We start from the raw sequence: 17,549 nt of genomic DNA, 5'->3' as shown, positions 1-17,549 counted from the left end.
CAATTTCCAATTCAGAAAGTCTAAAGGAGGTCCTAGAATTTGCATTTCAACCAATTAACTGAGTGATGTTGATACTGCTGATCTGAAGACCACACTTTTGAGAATCACTGCTGTAGATATTTCTGGCTCTGTGCCCTTGTATCTCTTAATACTCGCCCATTCCTTCTTTTCTACCATCCACCTACTGCTTTATTTCTTCTCCACTATTCCTTCATTAGCCTTCTTTAGGAAAACTAAAGGAAAGACAGGAAACAGGAGTGAATGTTAGATTTGTCTTAAGGATTCCTCTGGATAGGGGCACCTGGGGTGGCTCAGTCGTTAAGTGTCTGCCTTCAGCTCAGGTCATGATCTCGGGGTCCTGGTATCAAGCCCCGCATCAGGCTCCCTGCTCAGCGGGAAGCCTGCTTCTCCCTCTCCCACTCCCCCTGCTTGTGTTCCCTCTCTCGCTGTGTCTCTGTCAAATAAATAAATAAAAATCTTTTTTTAAAAAAAAGGATTCTGGGGCGCCTGGGTGGCTCAGGCATTAAGCGTCTGCCTTCGGCTCGGGTCATGATCCCAGGGTCCTGGGATCGAGTCCCACATCAGGCTCCCTGCTCGGCGGGAGGCCTGCTTCTCCCTCTCCCACTCCCCCTGCTTGTGTTCCTGCTCTCACTCTCTCTCTCTGTCAAATAAATAAATAGAATCTTTAAAAAAATAAAAAATAAATTAAAAAAAAAAAAAAAGGATTCCTCTGGATAAGGATTCCAGCACTCTAGTCTGGTTGATGGGTGTTTCAGTAGCAAAATTTATTCCAAATACGTAGATGCCTCCTCTCCTGTCCTTTTATCTAACAGTTGGTAAGAGGGGACAATTCAGTAAAGAGTAACAGATGCTCTTCCAATAATGTCTTGCTTTGGGTTTCATAAAAATTGAGTAGGAAATGGTAGATATATTCCACTACATTTTAGAAAAGTTCCTCACCTCTCCTAGACTACTTAAAAATTTTTATTACAGCTAAATATATATGGAATTTGCCATTTTCACCATGCAAGTGTACAGTTCAGTGGCACTAAGTACATTCACATTGTTGTGCAAGTATCACCACCATCTGTCTCTAGAACTTTTTCAGCTTCCCCAACTGAAATTCCGTACCCATTAAACACTAAATCCCCACTCCCAACCAGCCCTTGGCAACCACCATTCTACTCCTAGACTACTTTTTGACTTAGTTTCTCCTTCACATAATAAAAGAGAGGGTCCACTGCTGACTATGGGATTGCTTCTATATATGCAGGCCTTCTTGCACATACGTGATTGAATTTATTACAAGAAAGGTAAGAGAAAATGGGATTGGAGAAAGAAAGGAGACAGCTGGATAGGGATTTTCATACTGGGCCTACTATCCACAGGCCTCAGCAGCCCTGCCATGGATCCAGCCGATTCTTTCGCATCAAGAAGTTGATCTTGCGAGCCATTTCCATGTTGTAGATCCGCCGACAGGTTTCGTAGCTTTCCCGTCGTCGTTGACGACAAGGCTTTTCGTAGTACCGCCGTCGCTTAATGTCCTCGATGAGCCCATCCATGGTGAGGATTCTGTATAAAGGCAGGCAATGAAGTTAGAAACCTGGGCTCATTATTATTCTTTTCCAAGTTCACAGATGGCCAGAAGTCAACTGACCAAACAACTGGTGTCTATAAAAATTATGATGTGAAATGGTGGTTATATAGCTTTAACTGCCTACTTATAGAGGCAATCCCCAAATAGGAATTTGTGGGAAATAACAAAGCAATTAGTGACACAGTCCTTGGTCTTGGGGAGTTCATAGTCAGGGTCATATTTTCAACCTTTATTCTCCCACAGCACACCTGAGGGATGTGACACAGTCCTTAAGAACAGTGGCTCTCTATGGCAGTGATTCTCAACCAAGGGATCATTTCAGAATCTTCAGATGGGGTGAGTCATTTGTAGTAGGAAAAACAAATCATTAGGGGTGCTTCCTAATTGGTCCTTAGTGACAAATGCTACCCCATCCCTACAGTTTAACTGACACAACTGACACAGTGAGAGAGGGAAGTCTGTAGGCCTGAGATATCCCTGGGCCTACTTAATACAAGGAGAGAAGAGGCCTTCATCACACCAATGACACAAATGGGAGTATTAAGTTAACAGCTTCACCCATCATTTTCCCCATGTACCACACTACTTTGCTGACTACTGAACACACTCTAATACCAAGTCTTTATTCATGCTGCTTCCTCAATCTAGAATGCCACCCCCACCTCCAGTTGCCAACCTTCTGAGTAAAATTTTCCTCATCTTTTTGATGCCAAACTTAGATGCCACCTCTCTAAAAAGAATATCTTCTTAGAGGAAATAATTTATTTTACTGTATACCTACTTAACGATTATTTCATTCCTTCATTCTGTTATTTATACAAACGTCTCCCTCATTAGACTGAAAGTCTCTGAAGGAAGAAACTATGTTTTATTACTCTTTAAGGGTCTATAAAACTGAGCTCAATGTGTTTTTTCCTGCCCATCCAATTCCTTGCAATGCAGTTCCTCTTGTTGGATATATATTTTTTTCTTTTCAAATTTTTATTGAAATTCTAGTTAGTTAACATATAGTATAATATTGGTTTCAGAAGAATTTAATGATTCATTACTTACATACAACACCCAGTGCTCATCATATAGCCCATTCCTTGCCCACCTCCTTCCATCAACCCTCAGTTTGTTCTCTATCGTTAAGTCTCTTATGGTTTGCTTCCCTCTCTCTCTTTTTTCTCCCTTCCCATATGTTCATATGTTTTGCTTCTTAAATTCCACATATGAGTGAAATCATATGGTATTTATCTTTCTCTGACTGACTTATTTCACTTAGCATAATACTCCATCCAATCATTGCAAATGGCAAGATTTCACTCTTTTTGATGGTTGAGTAACACACACACACCCCACATCTTCTTTATCCATTCACCAGTCTATGGACGTTTGGGCTCTTTCCATAGTTTGGCTATTGCTGAATATGCTGCTATAAACATAGGGGTGCATGTACCCCTTTGACCCTATATTTTGTATCCTTTGGGTAAATACCTAGTAGTGCAATTGCTGGGTCACAAGGTACTCTTGTTGGATTAATAACACATCTAACTCAAACTTACCTCTTTGTTCTTCCACAAAGACACTGGAGCTTCTTTTATAAACTACTCAATCCCTAGGCTCCTGAGAACTCTGGCTCCAATCTGTAATTTGTTGCTCCCTCTCAATCCATCACCAGTCGGTCCTAAGGAGGTCTAGAGGCATCTGCTGCTGCTGCCCTCCATTTCTGGCATTGTTTACATGAGCCCTCTCCTGCTCACCCTGTTCTTTCATTACAGGTAAAAAGTTAAGTCACAAACACAGTTGGAGATAAGGAGGTTAAGTAGAAGAAGGGGGGGTGCCTGGGTGGCTCAGTTGGTTAAGCGACTGCCTTCAGCTCAGGTCATGATCCTGGAGTCCCAGGATCGAGTCCCGCATCGGGCTCCCTGCTCGGCGGGGAGTCTGCTTCTCCCTCTGACCCTCCTCCCTCTCGTGCTCTCTCTCATTCTCTCTCTCGCAAAAAAAAAAAAAAAAAAAGTAGAAGAAGGGGAATAGAGGAAAAAGAAAATCAAAATAAAAGAAACCACCAGCTACTTCTGCCCAGTGGGAAGCCCTATTTCTTGCTGCTATGTTATACCACAAAGTCCAAGATAACAACTATAGATCGAACATGAACTTGAAAATATGTGAGCTTTGGGTAAATAACAAATGTGAATAGACACGGGAACCACTGTCCTATGGGATCCTCTCCCAGGCTGCTGCTGTTTAATATCAAGAATGCTTTATAGGCTACTAGAAAATCATTATTTGTATAAATCAGTTTGTCTAGGTGTTAGTGGTAGGAAGATAGGGTCAAGGGAATTACTGCAAATTCCCAGAAGCAGGAGAAGCAGATAATTCAGGTTCTACTGGAAACATAGTCATGCCCAGAAGTCATGTGGATCCAACACTAGAATCTTACAATAGAGAGGTAAGGCACCAAAAACTAAAATAGACTCCATATCCTGGCCCACAATGGGTCTCCTTTGCTACCCTTATTCCTTAATTTACTTTTTTAAAAAAATTTATTTATTTTTTTTATTTTACTATGTTATGTTAATCACCATACATTACATCATTAGTTTTTGATGTAGTGCTTCATGATTCATTGTTTGCGTATAACACCCAGTGCTCCATTCAATACCTGCCCTCTTTAATACCCATCACCAGGCTAACCCATCCCCCCACCCCCTCCCCTCTAGAACCCTCAGTTTGTTTCTCAGAGTCCATAGTCTCTCATGGTTCGTCTCCCCCTCCGATTCCCCCCTTTCCTTAATTTACTCTTAAATGTTGGTATCCCCCCTCCAGATTCTGACTAAAAACCTCCTTCTTTCTGGTTCTACATGACTTCCTTAATCTTTACCAGTGAGCCTCAACACTAATGCACAATGGAATTATCCCCTGAAAGGTTTTTAAAAAGTACTGATTCCTGGGGCGCCTGGATGGCTCAGTTGGTTGAGCAGTTGACTCTTGGTTTCAGCTTGGATCATGATCTCAGGGTCTTGGGAGCAAGCCCCGCAGGAGGCTCCACGCTCAGCGGGAGTCGGCTTGGAGATTCTTTCCTCTGCGCCTCCCCTGACTTGCGCAGACCTCACGGGCTCGCGCTCATACACTCTCTCTCAAATAATTAAATGTTAAGGAAAAAAAAAAAAAAGTACTGATTCCTGGGCCCCTTTCCTCAAAGATTCTGATTTAAGTGGTCTAGCATGGAATTATGCACTAGAAATGTTTTAAAAAACTCCCAGGTAATTCTAATATAGAGCCCCACCTGAGAACTGACACAGATACTGCTGACTCCTGAATCTTTTTATCTCTAGCCCCAATCTTACCTTAGAGCTAGACTGTTATTTCCAATTGCTTCAAAACCTATAAAGACCATGATCTGTGGTCAGTGACTATGACTCACTGAAAGCTCAGATGATGGTTCGCATTTTTGAGTAATAAAGTTCTGTACATTTAAAAAACACACAAAAAACCCTACAAAGACCGAAGTTACTGTCTCCTCCTAAAATCTATTTTTCCTCTTCTATACTATTAATGACATCAGCAATTACTCAAGCTAAAAATCTCAGCATGTTCCTGGACTAGGCCTTCTCTTTTACTTCCCACATCCACACTTACCGTATCCTATAAATTCTATGACCCAAGAATTCTATAACCTCAGATCTCTTTCTTCTCTCCTTTCCTATGGCCACAGCTCTAATTATGGTCCTTATCATCTTATACCTGACTACAGAAATAAACATCTAACTGATCATTTAATCACTAAATGTTTATGGAATTCCAACTTGGTACCAGACATTGTGTTAAATGCTGAGGACAGAAAACAAGCTTAAACATGCTTCCCTACCCTTGCAGTCTAGTAAAGAAGATAATTATACAAGAATTACAATAGAGTGTGATCACTCCTTCCTTCTGTTCCCAAAGCACAGTGGTCCTCAAACTTCAGCCTGCAGCCATCACCTGGATAACCCATTAAAACATAGATGTTGAGGTGCCTGAGTGGCTCGGTCGGTTAAGCATCTGACTCTTGATTTTGGCTCCGGTCTCAGGGTCCTGGGATGGGGCCCTGCGTCGGGCTCTACACTCAGCACAGAGTCTGCTTGGGGTCTTCTCCCTCTCCTCCTGCTCGCATTCTCTTTCAAATAAATAAATAAAATCTCCCTTATTGGGGTGTGTGCTTTCTAAGGTTAGAAATTATTTATTTTTGTATTCATTTTTGAAAATGAAGTCCTTTTTTTTTTTTTTTTAAAGATTTTATTTATTTATTTGAGAGAGACAGAGATAGCGAGAGCAGGAACACAAGCAGCGGGAGTGGGAGAGGGAGAGCAGGCCTCCCACCGAGGAGGGAACCTGATGTGGGACTCGATCCCAGGACCCTGGGATCATGACCTGAGCCAAAGGCAGACGCTTAACGACTGAGCCACCCAGGCGCCTTGAAGTCATTTTTATATTTGACATAATGCTTGGCAAAGAGCATATTATCAGTAAAGATCCATAAAATGAATTCATAAAAATGAATCTTCTAGGTGACTGACACATGTCCACAGCTCAGGGTATTAAGAGGCTTTATTATAGACACAGTTCTTGGGAATAATAGCTCAGAAAGCCTCAATAATATTACCTTTCCTAAGATGGCACATTAGAGTTTAGACAGCATCTTCACATCCATGATCCTAATACAATCCTATAAAATTAAAGAAGCAGGCAATGTCATCTTTTTACAGAGTAGGAAACAGTCCAGAGAGGATGACATGCCCAAGATCACAAAATGGAGCTAGAAGTAGAATCCAGATAAAAAGATGGGAGGGGCTGGGCGCCTGGGTGGCTCAGTTGGTTGGGCGACTGCCTTCGGCTCAGGTCATGATCCTGGAGTCCCTGGATTGAGTCCCGCATCGGGCTCCCTGCTCGGCAGGGAGTCTGCTTCTCCCTGACCCTCCCCCCTCTCATGTACTTGCTCTCTCTCATTCTCTCTCAAATAAATAAATAAAATCTTTAAAAAAAAAAAAAAGATGGGAGGGGCACCTAGGTGGCTCAGTCGTTAAGCGTCTGCCTTCGGCTCGGGTCATGATCCCAGGGTCCTGGGATCGAGTCCCACATCGGGTTCCCTCCTCGGCGGGAAGCCTGCTCTCCCTCTCCCACTCCCGCTGCTTGTGTTCCTGCTCTCGCTATCTCTGTCTCTGTCAAATAAATAAATAAAATCTTTAAAAAAAAAAAAAAAGGACATGGAAACTGGGTTTGAGGAGAGACTATTAAAAAAAACCAGGGACATTGGATATGACTTCACTAGGAAGAGGATCCTATTGGAATGACAAAGACTGTTTATTTATTTTTGACAAAGACAGTTTAAAAGTGTGATGAAAGAAAACTGCAAAAGGAAGAGGGAGTTCAGACATATACTCAGTCAGGTATCCTACTGGAGTTTCAAAGGTTTGAAACAGAAGTGATCACCTTACCAGGCACGTGGGTGGCTCAGTCCGGTAAACCTCTGCCTTCGGCTCAGGTCATGATCTCAGGGTCCTGGGATCCAGCTCCGTATCGGGGCTCCCTGCTCAGTGGGGATCCTGCTTCTCCCTCTGCCCCCTGCTCATGCTCTCTTTCTCACTCTTTATCTCAAATAAATAAAATCTTAAAAAAAAAAAAAAGTGATCACCTTACCAAGTAAATGCCTGTGTGGTCAGGCAAAAAAAAGAAAGATAAGAAAAAAGTAAAAGGATCCAAGAATGGAGGAAGGGAAAGAATGAAAAGATCATGGTCCATGGGGTTGCTAAATGGTGTTCCCTGGATGGTTCTAACTACACTAGCTAAGCCTTACCCAGTTCTTTCTAGTTATCCTAAAAAAGCACAGATTACCTTCAAAAGCTCCAGAGTCCCTACAGTAGAGGCATCTACTCAATATACTTCTAATAAAAAAGGATGCAGAAAGAGCTTTGTAGAACTAATGAAGTAAATAGAGCGATGTTACTAATGATGCTTCTGCTTCCAAAGGTAGTTCAAGGACGAGCAGACCAAGGGCTTTAGAGTAAACAAATCAGCTTGGAGTTTGGGCGCTTGGCAACCTAACACTGAAGGAGAAATCTGCTGCCAATTTTAGTTAAATTCATCAGATTATGTAAAAGGAGCTGAGCTGCCCGGGCTGGGGGAGGTTGGAAGTGGCAAACTCACATGTCAGCGTAGCCAGCCTACGCCAGGATAACGTGTATGCACAAGGACTCACTGGGCCCAGAAGCTTGCCTACTGGGAATAAAAGAGGTCAACTAGGCACACTTCCAGTGTGCTTGCCTTTCCTTGCTTGGGGGCCAGCCAATCATACAGGGCTTCCTAGCAACCCCCACTCTCCATCTCCTTATCTCAGGGCAGGAATCAGGGCTCTTGGTTATACAACAAGCATTTTGTGGTGGTCTCACTGGACAGACACATAGGCTGTTTCCTTTGTAAGACTGCCTTAGTGCTCCAAACACACCAAAGCTTTAACCACCTCCCTCTTATCTCATTTGCTCTCCTGCCTACTGTTGTAATTAGACCACAGGACATGCAACTCATTTTTAAACTACCAACCATCAGAAAGCTGGAAGAGATAAGAGGCCTGGGGTGTAATACAGAATACAGAATACAGAAAAGGTGTAATACAGAAAAGGTGGCCAGAGAGGTCATTAAGAAAAAGCAGAGAAAAATAAGAAAAGTGCATCAGAAAATACTGTGTTTGACAGGAAGACTGGGATACCTCAGAACCAGCTGGCTCACATTTTCACCTTAAACTCCTTGCCTAGAGAATCATTCTAAGAGCAAAATATTTGCCCATTTTCTCCTCCTGAAGCTAAAATACAATTTATAGCATATATATTTAATACTCCAAGATTAAAAGGAAGAGAAATATTAGCTTCCTAAAGACTGAACGCCAATTGACAAAATAAGTATCCTCCCAAAAGACTATAAAAATTATTACTGTAACACTTGCTCCAACCTGGCACCTTCTAACAACATGCTCTTTTTTTTTTTTTTTAATTCTTTTTTCAAAGATTTTATTTATTTATTTGAGAGGAGAGAGAGAGAGAAGCTGGGTGGAGGGGCAGAAGCAGAGGGAGAAGCAGGCTCCCCGCTGAGCAGGGAGCCTGACATGGGACTCGATCCCAGGACCCTGAGATCATGACCTGAGCCGAAGGCAGGTGCTTAACTGACTGGACCACCAAGCACCCCAACAACATGCGCATCTTGCACTGCTTTCCTAGATAATCCCAGCCACAAAGTATGAATTTTCTAAATTCATAAGGAAGCCAAAAAGAGATCATCATACCCAAGGCCCTGAGTCTCTGGGACTTGAATCTTTTTGTCTATTTTTCTTTCCAACCATTCCTCTTCTTTCTGATCAAATTCTTTCTTTTTAAGTACTATATAATTTTTCCCCAAAAGCTGTTCCTAAATTGGTGTTTTAATCCCTGAAATGAAGAAAAAGTAATGCCATGTTTCTTTTTTCTGTAAAGATTTATCTATTTATTTTGGGGGTAGGGGTGGGGTGGGAAGACACCAGAAGTGGAGGGAGGGGCAGAGGAAGAGGTAGAGAGAATCCTCAAGCCAACTCTTCGATGAGCAAGGAGCCTGACGTGGGGCTTGATCTCAGAACCCCGAGACCATAACCTGAGCCAAAATCAAGAGTCTGCCAGTTAACCGAACAAGCCACCCAGGCCACCCAGGCTCCCCAGTAATGCCATGTTTCTTAATTAGGATATTTGACAGTGTGCCAAGGGTATAATCCAGAGACAAAAGTCTCTGGAATTTTTTTTTTTTTTTAAGATTTTATTTATTTATTTGAGAGAGACAAAGAGCATAAGAGGGGGGAGCGGGAGAGGGAGAAGCAGACTCCCTGCTGAGCAGGTAGCCCGATGCGGGACTCGATCCCGGGACTCCAGGATCACGACCTGAGCCGAAGGCAGTCGCTTAACCAACTGAGCCACCCAGGCACCCCTCTGGAATAAATTTGATGCATTTGCCCAGAGCACCAATTTTAACTTGAATAGGGGTGGAGATGCTAGCCCTAGAACAGATGCAATGGCAATGAATTAAAAAAAAAAAAAAAAAGAAAGAGAAAAAAAAAAGAGACAGAGAGGGATATGAAAACAGATTCCTAAGAACAAGAACTGAGATAGTACCAGGCCAGGCCAGATGGCAGAAAGAATCCAAACATGCCTCATCTTCTGCCATTTATTTATTCTTCCTTCACCTGCCACCCACTTGCATCTGGAATCAGGAAGGATTTTTAGATAAAATGAAAAAAAGAAAAAAAAAACAGGAAAAGAAAAACTCTAATGTTGATTAAAATTAAAATATATTGCATTTTGGAAGATGCAGATATATAGAGGTTTGATTCTAAGTTAATTAGAACGATCCCAGACAAAGACATCAGAAAGGTGTCTCAGAAGGTAGAAGGCCTAATGTTTTCTTCAGGTCTGACATCAATGGAAAGAGGATCAACTCCTTCAGGCAGGAAATTAGGAATATTTTGTTTTTCAGGTTTTAAATTTTTATAACTAGAAATAGAGATGAAAGAGCAGAGCATACAGAGGGAATAAATGCTATTATTTCAAAATGAGAGTAGCAATAGGCTAAATAGAAGAGACTTGGTTGGAAAATATCACTGTCTATAAGAAAAGTCATTCCAGGGGCGCCTGGGTGGCTCAGTCGTTAAGCGTCTGCCTTCAGCTCAGGTAATGATCTCAGGGTCCTGGGATCGAGCCCCGCATTGGGCTCCCTGCTCAGTGGGAAGCCTGCTTCTCCCTCTCCCAGTCCCCCTGCTTGTGTTCCCTTTCTCGCTGTCTCTGTGTGTCAAATAAATAAATAAAATCTTTAAAAAAAAAAAAAAGTCATTCCAGTATTAGCAGCAAACTGGATTGTCCTAAAAAAATAAAGCTTAATTTTCTCATTTTTTCATCTCCAGGCCACCTTGAGCATAACCTAATGATCAAGGAAGATAGAGAAAAAACAGCTAACGTAAACTTAACCATTCAAAATAAATAAATAAATCACCCACAAGCAAAACCAAAAGGGTAAAAACTTCCTTACAATGACTTCCAACTTATCATAATAGCTAATGTACAATGTGCCAAACACTGTTCTAAGCAATTTAATCATACTAACTAATTTAATCCTCACATCAAACCCAAGAGGCAGGTCCTATTATTAGTTCCACTTTACAGATGAAGAAACTGAGGCAGAGAGACATTAAGTACCTTACCATAGATCATGAAGCTAATAAATGGCAGAGCAGAGATCTATCTGAACCGGGCAGTCTGCTTAAGGGTCTGTGCTCTTCTTTTTTTTTTTTTAGACTTAGATCATAACCTGAGCTGAAATCAAGAGACGGTCATTCAACTGACTGAGCCACCCAGACACCTGGGGAAGGGAGTTCTGTGCTCTTATATTCAAGCCATGGCTTTGGTCAAAAGTATTAAAGTTGAGGGGCGCCTGGGTGGCTCAGTTGGTTGGGCGACTGCCTTCGGCTCAGGTCATGATCCTGGAGTCCCGGGATCGAGTCCCACGTCGGGCTCCCTGCTCGGCAGGGAGTCTGCCTCTCTCTCTGACCCTCCCCCCTCTCATGCTCTCTATCTCATTCTCTCTCTCAAATAAATAAATAAAATCTTTAAAAAAAAAAAGTATTAAAGTTGTAGCTACTTTCTTGATACAAATATAAGAAATGGTTTAATAAATAATCTTGCACCATAAATTGTTTTTTCATTCCTTGCCAAAGTAGCTCATTTCTTAAAAATCAAATTTTTGCTTTTGTGTTATTTGCACTTTAGGAACAGGGGAGGTTAGGGGAGCTAAAGCTAAACCTTTGGAAATCTGTTTTACCATCAAGTAACAGCTGGCCTTTGACATCCCTCAATAATACAAACATCTCAATCACTCTGGCTAACAGACCCATCTAAATCCACAAAAAAAAAAAAAAAAAAAAATCATACAAAGACTTACAGGAAAAGATCAGAAAAAGGGTGGAGAAATTTACTAGACTTCCTTTTCCCAAATTCAGCATTTCATCTCACTAGCTAATTCACTACTGAGTCTATAAAGACATTCTTTTTGTGCTTATAATATAGGGACAGAGAAAGGTCATTAGACATTTTGACCCTTTCACAGACATGCCACTAGGTCTGAAATAGGAAAGAGTTGGGTATGAGCAGTGATAGAAAAAAATGATATAGGGTATCTTACCACATAGTACTTAACTGATTATCTTTAGGGAACACCTTCTGTGCAAGGATATGACTGGTATGCACAGACATTGAATGAGGTAATGGGGATGACCTAAGACCAGATCCTTAAAAGACACAATTCATCTTGAGCTTGCAACTGCTTCAAAATTACACAGCTTCTGACAGCATCTTTGTCCTCATTAACTATGGTCTTCTGCCATCCAACTCTCCACACCCAAAACTCTTTGCTAAGAACTAGTTTCTCTTTCATTTATCCTCTCAGCCCCCAAGAACCCCACTAATAAATCCAATGAAATAAAGTTCTTAACTGGAAAATGACTGCAATAGGTGTCTACATTTCCAGAGGAACTAGTAAACAATCTAGTGACATAAAAGCAAAGAACACTGTAGTAGAAAGGTGTGTTTTATGCTCCTCTCCACCATTCAATAATTGTGTAATCCAAGAAACATAATTTACATGTCCAAAGCTTCCCTTACTTGTGTAATAAAGCTACCACCTTACTGGCCTTAAGGCAGAAGGCCAGCTCATATATTCTCTTAAGATCTCTTTCATACAGGGACGCCTGGGTGGCTCAGTCATTTAAGCGGCTGCCTTCGGCTCAGGTCATGGTCCCGGGGTCCTGGGATCGAGTCCCACATCGGGCTCCTTACTCAGCGGGGAGCCTGCTTCTCCCTCTGCCTCTCCCCCTGCTTGTGCTCTGTCTCTCTCTCTGACAAATAAATAAAATCTTTAAAAAAAAAAAAAAAATCTCTTTCATACAATTCTTTGATAATTCAACTCAACAAGCATTTGTTTCTTTCACACTGGGGAGAGAAAATGATGAAGCAAGCCGGAAAGTCAAAATCCTTACAACCAATGATAAGGGAAGACTAAGGAACTATTGGCCTGAGAACGTCTGACGTTAAGGTATTCTTTATTACAGCCCTTCTACATCTCTTAGTCTAGCATTCAAAACCTTTCAAAACAGGTCTTCTACTCCCAGTTCATTTCCACCTTTATGTTTTTGCTTTTGCTGTAACCTTCCCCTAAACCTGATACACTTTTCCATCTCTTGCTTCCTTCTCCAAGATCCCAAATCTCAATTCATCTTTCCATTGGCCTTGCCCTACACCAATCCCTCCCTCGACCTTCTATTTATCATGTACTACGTTCCTGCTTCCCAGCAACTTTATATTTTTATTTTCCCTTTGGGTTCCTTAAGTCTTGGGGGAGAGAATTCAGGCTCTGTATATACAAACCCCATACAGTTAGGTTTTGGGGAAAAACTTCATTTTTAAGATAATAAACTAAGGGGCTGAAAAGTTTCAAGAGGCTGAATACCTGGGCTGGCGGAGGTTTGAGAACAATCTATGACAGGGGAAGGGAAAGAATAACCACCCAAGCACTTCCCAAGAGAGCTTGTCTAGGCACGATTCTGGTTACCTGTTTAGGGTCCTGTATGCACCTTCTATGTTCCCTTCCTGTACCATCACAGTCCTGGCAATGAACTTCAGATGTTTTGCCATGACCTTGGAATTTAAATCTTCACTCTGCAGGACCTAAAGGATAACGGATAAAGGCAAAGTATAGAGACCAGGTAAGAAAGAGAAACAGAGCAGAATGCACACTCTACCGCACGAGCTCACTCAGGGTCTGGAAAAGCAACGTGCCCAGGAACAAGGGACACAGGGGCACGTGGGATTCTTCATATCCTAGAGATCACGCGCTAATCGTAATCAAGACTGCCTAGTTCTCTTTGCCAATACAACCCTAGCATAGGGAAGAAGAGACGGTAGCAGGGCGTCATCCCGGGGATGTACGTGGCCGGGCACGGAGGATCCGGTCGCGCCTCCAGTTACGGCTCACCGCCCCAGGAGGGTTTGGGGGTGGGAGCTGGGTACGAAGTCTTTCTCGCGCAAGCTTCCCCTCCCACCATACCCGCTTTGCTTTCCCCAACCCCAACCCCAGATCCTCACCCAGCTCCCTCAGGCACCAGCCGCCACAAAGCCAGCTCGCGGCCGGAAGCGGAAAGACGTCATCTCCTGCGCCTCGCGAAGAAATCCAGGCTGGAAGAGGAAAACTGCTTGGAAACCATGGCAACATTCTTCCTGGCTCCAGCTGATGGCTTCTCCACGCCCCCTTCCCCGACGCCCCCGCGCCAGGCTCCCCACGCCTCCAGCCCGGACTCGACACCCGACAAAGCAAGATACTCGTTGCCTTCACTTCGCCCCAAACAGGTTCTCGTTTTCTCAAGCTTCGGTCTCTGAGAAGGTCAGCGCGATTCCGTGCCCCCTAATCCTATCAAATCTGTAATAGATATTTAAGGCATTTCTTTTTCTGGAAGGAAAATGAGAGAAATAGGCAAAGCTTCCTGAACACGCTTCCTGTTTTCTCAAAGGACACAGATTCTTTGAGATCTGCTGTCCGGAAAAAACAGCTTCACGACCCTCATCTGCTTAAAAACTAAGGAAAAGAAATGAACATACCGTGAGTTTCCTGTAACATCATATGCCCAGGCATTTGACTAAATAAAGTGAAATTACTAAACAAAGAGTTGGGAAACGCCTGCAGGTTTTAGATTTGAAGACTTTTTTTTTTTTTTTTTTTTTTTTTTAAGATTTTTGTTCTTAAGCCATCTCCACACCCAAGGTGGGGCTCGAACCCACCACCCGAAATCAAGAGCCCCGTGCTCCACGGACTGAGCCAGCCAGGCGCCCTGAATTGAAGACTTTTATGACAACTTCTATCCCTTTGCCTCCCAGTGAGACCTAGTAGAAATATCTCCTTTGTTTCTTCTTCACTGTGGAAACAGATTTTCTTTTATTCATATGTTACTTCTACATATCCATCTGTGGTTATTCACATAAATTCAGATCTAGTGGCTACTGGAAAACAGTAGAGAAAGGCCCAAAAGAAGAAAGATACACAAGTGTCCCGCACAGGGCACCTTGCTCAGCGGGAAGCCTGCTTCTCCCTCTGCCTGCTGCTCCCCACTGATTGTGCTAGTGCGCGTTCTCTCTCTCTCTCTCTGACAAATAAATAAAATCTTAAAAAAAACCAAAAAACAAAAAACAAAAAAACAAGCAGGTACTTGTGTTATAAGTTAAGCCAGGTTCAAAGTACCAAAATAGAGCGAGACTGGGACATCATTAGGCTTATTAACAAACTTTTATTGAATGCCTACTCTTTGTTAGGTGTTTTTTTAAGATTTTATTTATTTGAGAGAGAGAGAGCGAGAGGGAGAATGCACAAGCAAGGGGAGGGGCAGAGGGAGAAGCAGGCTTCCCGCTGAGCAGGAAGCCCAATGTGAGGCTCGAACCCAGGACCCTGGGATCATGACCTGAGCGGAAGGCAGACCTTTAAGCGACTGAGCCACCCAGGCACCCCTGTTAGGTGTTTTTTTTGTTTGTTTTTTTTTAAAGATTTTATTTATTTATTTGACAGAGAGAGACATAGCGAGAGAGGGAACACAAGCAGGGGGAGTGGGAGAGGGAGAGGCAGGCTCCCTGCAGAGCAGGGAGCCCGATGCGGGACTCGAGCTGAAGGCAGTCGCTTAACCAACTGAGCCACCCAGGCGCCCCCTGTTAGGTGTTTTGATACCATTCCAGTGCCCTTTGGACCACCAGAAGACAGTACAGTAGACATAACTTTAAATAGTAAAACAAGTTAGCATACGATAAATGCAAAATAAATTATATAGGCAAAAGGATAATATGATGGAAAAGCACTGGATTAGAAGTTAAGAGATCTGATTTCTGTCCAAATTCTGATACTCATATGTCTTATGTCACTTAAACCCATAGTCCGAAATCTACTGCCTATAGGTCAAATCCAGTTCCACTCCTGTTTTTGTAAATAAAACCTTATTGGAACACAGTTGTGCTCATTTGTTTGCCTTATTAGATATGGCTGCTCTGGGCAACAATGGCTGAGTTGGGTAGTTGCACTCAATCACACAAAACTTGTCATGGGAAAAAAATTTGTCATGGGAATCAAATGGGATAAAATATAAAATTCTTTTTGAAATAAAGGAAGAGGGAAAGTAACATTTTTGAGAATCTGTTATATACCAAACCTTGTATGGGTACTTTACGTGCATGATCTCATTTGATGGAGTAAAGGGCCAAAGACAGCTTATATATCATGTTTAGTGGAGAGAATAATTGGGAAAAGGACTTGAGTGAGTCTCTTAAAGAAGGGTAGGGTTTAATTGAGAGAAGCAAGAAAGGCTGGGCAAGGTGAATAGCGTGAACAAGAGTTTAGAGTTAAAAAGTCTTACGGTGTTCATCAAGGGCAAATAAAAAAGCGAACAGAGGGATCAAGTAGGGGAACAGAAGGAGAAGCAAAGACTTTGAGTAAAGGCTTTGAACTTCTCAAAGCACTGAGGAGCCTTTGAAGGATTTGAATAGGAAATGACATGCAAAACACTGTTCTAGGAAAAGTAATCTGGTATCAGTGAGAGGGATTAGAGGTAAGAGAGACTATTGCTATAATTAAAGTTTAGGCCAAAGATGTGGCAATGAAATGGGTAGGAAGAAATGGATTTTAAGAGACATTCCAAATACAGAATAAAAAGGATTTGGTGAGACACCTGGGTGGCTCAGTAGGTTGAGCGTTTGCCTTTGGTTCAGGTCATGATCCTGGGATCGAGTCCCACATCAGGCTGCTTGCTTGGCAGGGAGCCTGCTTCTCCCTCTGCTTGTGCTCTCCTCTGACAAAGAAAATCTTTAAAAAAATATACACACACACACACATATATATATTTATATTATATATATAAATATACGTATATAAAGGATTTGGTGACTGAATGGCACCAAGTTTTAAGTTCAGTTATCTAGAAAAACAATGGTAGCTTAGACAGTGTTAACAGAAGAAAAAGAGTATAGAAAGGAAGAACAGGACATCTTTAAAGGAAAGATAATATTTTGATTCGCGACCACTGGAAAAAGCACCAGACTGGAAACCCAGAGTTTTGTACCCACATTGTGTTGTCTTGCACAAGCCACCTAAATTTCCTCATCTAAAAAATTAGGGGGGTGAATGATACCTCTTGGCTTTAAAATGCTGAAATTTTCAACAATATTTAGGTGTTAATAACATGTAAATAGAATTGTTCAGCAGAAATGTAGACTTCCAATACGTCTTCTAGGGGAGAGAGTGGGACTAGAGATGGGGATTCAGAAGTCTTCAAAGTTGAGGCAATAAAGCCATGAAAGATGACATCTTTAAGTGAAAGAATGTAGTCAGAGAAGAGTAAAGGATCAAGGACCGAGCCTAAGGGAAAACCCACACTCCAGAGCAGGCAGAAGTGGGGCCATTAAGAGATATGGAAGTTGCTGCCAGGTAGGTAAGAGGAGAATTAGGATAGTGTGTTGTCATGGGATCCAAGGGAGGAGAGTTTCAGTAGGTAGCATCAAGAGTGTCAAATGCTACAGAGAGCATGAAGCACATAGGCTTTGTGCTTGGATTTAGCTATTGATTAGGTGGAAGCTACATTAGAATACCTGATCCTGGGGGCTCCTGGGTGGCTCAGTCTGTTAAGCGTCTGCCTTCAGGTTTGGGTCATGATCTCGGGATCCTGGGATCAAGGCCTGGCATTGGGCTCCCTGCTCAGTGGGGAGTCGGCTTCTCCCTCTGCCCCTCCCCACTGCTTGTGCGCTCTCTCAGTAGATACATAAAATCTTTTTAAAAAATTTTTTTTAAAGATTTTTTATTTATTTATCTGAGAGAGAGAATGGGAGACAGAGAGCATGAGAGG

The 17,549-nt window shown here is 42.3% G+C and overlaps 1 protein-coding gene across 1 annotated transcript; it reads right to left on the bottom strand.

Moving 5' to 3' along the window:
- Window positions 1–760: 760 nt before the first annotated feature.
- MRPS21 (mitochondrial ribosomal protein S21) lies at window positions 761–13,865 on the bottom strand. Its single transcript, XM_034989934.1, has 3 exons — window positions 13,765–13,865; window positions 13,232–13,347; window positions 761–1,572 (listed from the first exon to the last, which is right to left on the bottom strand). Exons 2-3 carry the CDS (start codon window positions 13,312–13,314, stop codon window positions 1,392–1,394), a joined length of 264 nt encoding a protein of 87 aa, XP_034845825.1. The 5' UTR covers window positions 13,315–13,347; window positions 13,765–13,865; the 3' UTR covers window positions 761–1,391.
- Window positions 13,866–17,549: the final 3,684 nt, after the last annotated feature.

This window comes from Mirounga leonina, unplaced genomic scaffold, assembly GCF_011800145.1.
Source record: "Mirounga leonina isolate KUSES-001 unplaced genomic scaffold, KU_Mleo_1.0 Mir_493, whole genome shotgun sequence".
NCBI classification, from domain to species: Eukaryota; Metazoa; Chordata; class Mammalia; order Carnivora; family Phocidae; genus Mirounga; species Mirounga leonina.
This window is presented reverse-complemented; position numbering and strand designations above follow the sequence as displayed.

Excerpts from the sequence above, each read along its gene's own strand:
- MRPS21 (XM_034989934.1), bottom strand. The coding sequence starts at position 13,314 with ATGGCAAAACATCTGAAGTTCATTGCCAGGACTGTGATGGTACAGGAA. Across the intron at positions 1,573-13,231 it reads GCATACAGGACCCTAAACAG|AATCCTCACCATGGATGGGC; the intron begins GTAACCAGAATC and ends GCCTTTATACAG.